The 6,000-nt window shown below is 61.7% G+C and overlaps 1 protein-coding gene across 1 annotated transcript in view; it reads right to left on the bottom strand.

Moving 5' to 3' along the window:
- The window catches only part of TAFA5 (TAFA chemokine like family member 5), a 195,204-nt gene extending 192,111 nt beyond the window's left edge, over nt 1–3,093 (bottom strand). Inside the window, exon 1 of the mRNA XM_061205502.1 lies at nt 2,967–3,093. Coding sequence (XP_061061485.1) covers nt 2,967–3,078 — 112 coding nt within the window. The 5' untranslated portion in view covers nt 3,079–3,093. The remainder of the gene's footprint in view (nt 1–2,966) is intronic.
- Nucleotides 3,094–6,000: the final 2,907 nt, after the last annotated feature.

Below are 6,000 nucleotides of genomic sequence, written 5' to 3' on the forward strand. Positions count from 1 at the left end.
TCTCCTTAAATATGAATCTCAGCAGGCGGCAAAGAAGGGAGGGCTTTCACGGGGCCAAGAACAGTAGAACACCCCTAACCGAAAACGAGGCCAAGAAAGATTCCAGTCTTCTTCCAGCAGCGCCAGGAAGTGAACACCTTTTGTGCTGCAGAGAAATGCACAGATTTAATAGGCAGGATAACTGAATCCTGTATGACGCTTATCAGTCTCCCTAACTAATGATACGAATAGATCTGCTCCAAAACACAAAAACATTTTGGGTAATAAAAATTCTTACTGATAACAAAAACAATTTACAGACACGGATGCTAACTATTCTTCTTCATCCCAGATATATTGGAAAAGAGAATGAAATCACAGGAACTGTTCCATTTGCATTTTATTTGCTTTATCAATTCTAAAAAAAAGTTCTTTTTTCTCTAGGACTGATGTTCCAAGCTATCAATTATTATGATGTCTATTTCGTATTTTAGTGCAGTGTTTTAATTCCTCCAAGTGCATATGTCTATTTTGTATTTTAGTGAAATGTTTTAATTTCTCCAAGTGCCTTTCTGGTGTAATGGGGTGTGTCCAGAAACGTTATCTTATTGTCAGTTATTCCATTCCATGGAGATGGAAACAACCATAAAAATGTGGTCAACCCAAGCTTCTGTTATTAATGATTTCTGCCATTCTGGATAAGACTTTTTTTTTACCAAATGTCCTCGTCCTGGTGGGAGAGCTGTTTCCAGAATGCCAGGGAGGCCTCCGCAAAGCAGCCTGAGTGTCCAATGGGATCTCGGGTTTCACCAAGTGTCTGAGCAGCGGGCAGGCCCGGACCGCCAGCGGGAGCAGGCAGCAGTCTGGCAAAGGTGTGAGTGTCAGGACAGACACAGAGGGTCCCCCTTCAGGTTCAGGAGGTGCTGGGTTGGGGGGTGGAGTGAGCAGAGACTGCACACAAAAGGTGAGAGAGGAAGGCCCTGGCTGGCGCACCTGAGGTGGGAAGCGTTGAAGCCACAGGGCAGGGCGGAGGTATCATGTACTTAACAACAATTAGCAGTCACTCCTCTCCATACCCGGAGGGCTGCCTCCCTAGCCAGCCTGTTGTTGCCGGGTTCTCGCCTTGGCACCAAGGATGTTGTCCCCAGAGCCGGGGAGGGACAGCAGCCTGGGGACTTGGGGCACAACAATCCCCTTCCCAAACACTGCTGGATGAGCCCCCCTCCCGTGCTGCCACCAGGAAGTGCATTTAAATGACACCTCCTGGGTGAGCCCCGAGTTTACCTGCCTTTCACCTGTTCCCCATGGCCAAGGAAGCCGGCTGAGGCTCTGCTCTGGAACCCTGGGGACGCTGCCCCAGGGCCCCGAGATGGCCGCGAGGAGCTGGGGAGAGGGCACAGACCTCGCTCAAACCCCCAGAACCGCCCCCCTCCAGGCAGCCAGCGCAGGAACACATTCAGAGGGGCAGGCAGGGTGCAGCCGGGATGGCGGTGCCAGTCTGGGCAGTCGGGCTTGCGGCCCCACGGGGAATCTTCCCGCTCGGAGACCCCTCCCCACGCGTCCCCACGCGTCGCCAGCAACTGCAGCGAAATGCACAGCCCGGCGGAGACCAGCAGCACGACTGCTGCTCTGAGCACCGGGTTTCCCCCGCCCTTCCGGGAGGATGGGGGGGGTGCTGTCCCAGGACTCCGCGACCGCGCGCGCCCCGCGTCTCCATGGCCCGCCGCGGTCCCATTTTGGAGAGAGCGAAGGCTCTCGGGCTGGGAGCTAGGAGGCCGAGGGCTGCGAGGTGGTGGCGAGGAGCGAGGCTCCGCGCCGGCCTCTCTCTCCCTCTCTCTCTCTCTCTTTTTTTTTTTGTAAAGAATCCATATTTTTCCATCGCCCATGGCAATTCTCCATGACAGGTGTTCCTCAGCGCCCGTCCTTTCCTCCCGCTGGGATGGGAAGGGACCCGGACCCTGTGCCAGGCGGTCGGCGGGGGAGCCCACCAGCCCGCGCCATCCCGGCCCGGAGCCTGTGCCCGGGACGCTGACCACTCCCCACCCACACAACCAGCCGCGAACCCGTGTCCGGAGCATTGACCATCCACCCCCACCGCAGTCCCTAGGCTGTGCCCGGCGTCCCACCAGCCTCCATTCCCCCAACCCCCAGCCTGTGCCCCGGGCGCAGCCCACCCCGACACACCCAGGCAGACCCCGACCCTGCTCCCGGTCCCCCAGCCCCCAGCCTGTGCCCCGGGCGCCCACCAGCCCGCGCCACCCCAGCCCCGAGCCCGTGGCCCCGCGCCAGACCCACTGGTTCACCGGCTCGGGTCCCCGGACCCTACTCGCGAAATGCCGGCGGAAGCGGCGAGCCCTCTCCGGGCACCCCAGCCCTCACTTCTCTTTTTTAGGAAAGCGCCGGCGAGCCTGCTTCCCGGGAAGGCAGAAGATACAGCCGCGCGTCCTAGCCCGAGCCCCGCTCCTGCCCCAGGCGCCCCGCTCCGGACTCGGCCGCCGCGTCCCCCCGCACGTCCCCCACCGGAGTGTCGCCAGCGGAAAGCTCAGGGCAAGGCGCTCCACCGACAGCCCAGGCAGCGCTGCCCGCCCGCCCCGGACCTGCCGCCGCCTCCGGAGCGCGCGGCTCGGCTCGGCCGGGAAGCCGCCGGCTCGGCTCGGCTCGCGGGCCTGGGCCGGGAGTGGCGGCGGCACGCCGGGCAGCCGCGGGCATCGCCGCGCAGGGACGCGCCGCGCCACCCGGGGCCTGGCGCCCGGGCCCTGCCCCGGAGTCGGAGGAGGGAGGCTCAGCGGTGGCGCCGGCCTCCGAAGTGCCGGCCCCTCGCCCTCCCGGCCCAGCGCAGGACCGGCGGGGACCCGGGGGACGGCGCGCCCCGAGCTCGCAACTCCGCACGGACTCCGGGCGGCCCGCGGGGCGGCCCGGAAACGGGCAACGGGGGCCGGGGCCGGGACCGGAGGGCCGGCCGAGGACCCGGGCCGCGCGGTACTCACTGCAGTAGGCGATGAGCAGGCTGGCCAGGATCATGAACGCCCAAAAAGTTGAGGACATGCTGGGCAGGGCGGTCGCATCTTGCCGGCTGCTGGTCCTGGGCGATGGCGCCATTGAAGCCGCGGCGCCCGCGCGGGGGGCAGCAGCGCGTCTCAGCAGCCGGCCCTGCCCGCGCCCCCGCGCCGGCCTCCACGTGCGGGCCCCGCGCGCGCCATCCTCCGCCGCCGCCGCCGCCGCCGCCGCCGCGCCTGGGCTCCGGCCCACTGCGCCCTGCGCCGGCCCGCCCCGCGCCGCGCCCGCGCCCGCGCCCGCGCCCGCGCCCGCGCCCGCCGAGCCCGGGGACGCCGGCCCTGCCGCTCTGGGCGTCGCTGCGCGCCCGGGCTCGGCGCGCCGGCCACCAATGCGAGGGGCGCGCCCGATGCGCGTGCCCGGCGCCGCGGGGGCCCCGCGGGGGCCCCGGTGCTGGCTGGGGAGGCCGGCGGCGGCGGAGGGGACGAAGCGCCGGAACCGCGCCTCTGGATGGCGACAGAGACGGCCCGGCGCGCCCGCGGCCTGGGCACCTCTCGGGGAGGACGGGCCGGCCAGCGTGAAGTTTGTGGACTGGGGCCGTGTGGCCCGCAGGTCCTCGGCGCCCACATCCTTTCCCCGCCCCTGCCTGCAACGCTGGGTCCCAGACCTTGCCTGGGCTGGGGGTACCGGAGTTTATTCCAAGTATAGGAGGCTTTGGACCCTTTCCCCGGATGGGCCTTGTCATCCCTGTTCTGGGTTTTTTGTTGGCGTCCTCAAACCCCTGGAGGGCACAGCCTTGGACCCGCGCAGAGTCAGCTGAGCACCCAGGAAAGGCTGCTCCTTTCCGCAGGCCGGGCACTGCCAGGCCAGGACACACGTCCCGGGAGCCCTGTCCTCGGCCCCTCTGCAGCGCCTCCACCTCTGCCTACTGTCCTGGCCTTGGTGAGCCTCTCCGTGCGCACCATTCACAAGGCTCCAGTCTCGTGTCTCTACATTCCCCACCCAGGACTGGTCTCCTGTGTTAATGCCGAGGATGGAGAGTGCATCCTTTGAGGTCACTTTCCCCATCCCCACTCCTCCCTCTCCTGTCCCCTCAGCAAGACAAGCTCCCAAGTCCAGGTGCTGACCTGATGGTCCAGCTACCCCGGGGCCGGGGAGGCTCTGACCCTGCGGTGCCCAGACACACCGTCCACCTGAGCACTGCCTCCCTGCCGATTCGTGGACACGCCATAGAAACGCATCCTTCCCAATTCAGGGGGTCTTCCGGGTTCTGCATGAGGAAGGGGAGCTGGGAACCCATGAGGTCCTGTTGGAGCTGGGGACCCTTTCTCAGGAGCCACTAGGGGGCCTGGGCGCTGATTGAATAGCTGGGAGAAGCAGAGATGGAAGAAGGTCACTCATGTCCCTCCTTTCGCCTGAGTCCTGGCTGGGGAGGCCCCTGAGGAACCAGGGAGCCTGCCGTGAGGGGACAGCTCTCCCAGGAGCACGCACACGTGCACATCACACACATGTGCACACAGCATATACACACATTTACACCACACACACAACATTCATGTATACACACACACACACACACACAGTGCGGGAACCGAGCACGCAGAGAGCAGAAGACTCAGGCCAGGTGGTCCGTCTGGACCCAGGGGTCGGCTCCGTGGGCGCCTTGGCCAGGGGCTTGGGCAGGGCTGGTGGTATAACATGGTTGTATCCAGGCTGATTTTCTTCATAAATTTTCTGGTCCTGTTTAATTACAATCCTCTGACTTCCCGTCTCAGTGTCTTCCCAACTGCAGCTGCCTGTCTCCCTTGGCTGGCAGGGAGGTGCTGCAGAACCTGGACCCCTGAAAACCAGGGGGGGGTGGTGGGTGGGCACGAGGGCAGGACCCCTTGTCTCCTCTGCCTCTGGCTCAGGGAGGGGCCCCTCAACCGGAGTACATGGAGCCACCATGGATGCCTGCATCACCTTCACAGTTCATTTGATTTCAGCCTTTCATCCCGTTAAAAGGATGTACCTTGTAAAAATGTTACACCTTGCATTTCATCCTGTGCATTCTGAACTCCTGTTCTGGACATTCATTTACTCAACGTCAATTTACTGAGCACCTACGAGATGCCAGGTGCTGGAGGAGGGAAAGTGGACCAGGCATGCACTTTCTGTCCCCTGGAAATGTGTGGCTGATTTAGGAAACCAGCCACTACAGGGCAGTGTGGCCGGTGCTGTGAAGGGGGGAGGGCCGTTAGAGAGCCCGCTGGGGCAGAGGAGAGGAGAGTTGGCCCAAATCAGGTTGTGGGGTTCCATAAGGGCGTCCCAGGGAAGCTTCCAGTGGTTTTCAAACATTTTTGGTGCCATCCTTAAGACACACACACACACACACACACACACAGAGGCACACAAACACTTGAAAATTTCACAGAACAATACTTATACCCTCAATACTCTCTGATATGTTCGATTCTATCCTAATTCATTTCATAAAGCGCTGGTTGCCCACCCAATAATTTTGTTTACTGTAATTTTCTTTGCTTGACAACACTGTTCTATAGAGAGATGTGGTCTGTGTTGAGCTTGGGAGGATAAATCGGGGCTGTCCTGCGAAGGATGCAGGAGATGGTGATGGTGGATGGTTGGGGAGGGTGCTCTGAGCAGAGAGAGGGGACATGCTGAATGAAGGAGTCTCCTTCATCTTGAAACTCAGGCCAGGAGACGTTTGTGGCCGCAATGTCAGGAGTTTGACATGTATTAAAAAAAAGAAAATCCAGTGACACTTGTTGAAGACGGTAAGGCAGACTTTATTCAGGACCATCATGATGTGTACAGGGACCACTGGGATAGGATTTTGCAGTGGGGGAAACAGACAGGGCTCAACCCTGCCTGCCGCATGGGTGAGTGGACATTTATGGCCAAGGAGCAGGTGAGAGTCAGTGGATGGAAAATGACTAAGAGGAAACATCGGGGCGGGGGGGGCTTCTGGCAAAGCCGACCCAACAGGATTCTTGCTGCAGGCAGGCCAGGTGGTCAGAGATCACC

This window comes from Eubalaena glacialis, chromosome 11 (genome assembly GCF_028564815.1).
Source record: "Eubalaena glacialis isolate mEubGla1 chromosome 11, mEubGla1.1.hap2.+ XY, whole genome shotgun sequence".
Classification (NCBI taxonomy): domain Eukaryota; kingdom Metazoa; phylum Chordata; class Mammalia; order Artiodactyla; family Balaenidae; genus Eubalaena; species Eubalaena glacialis.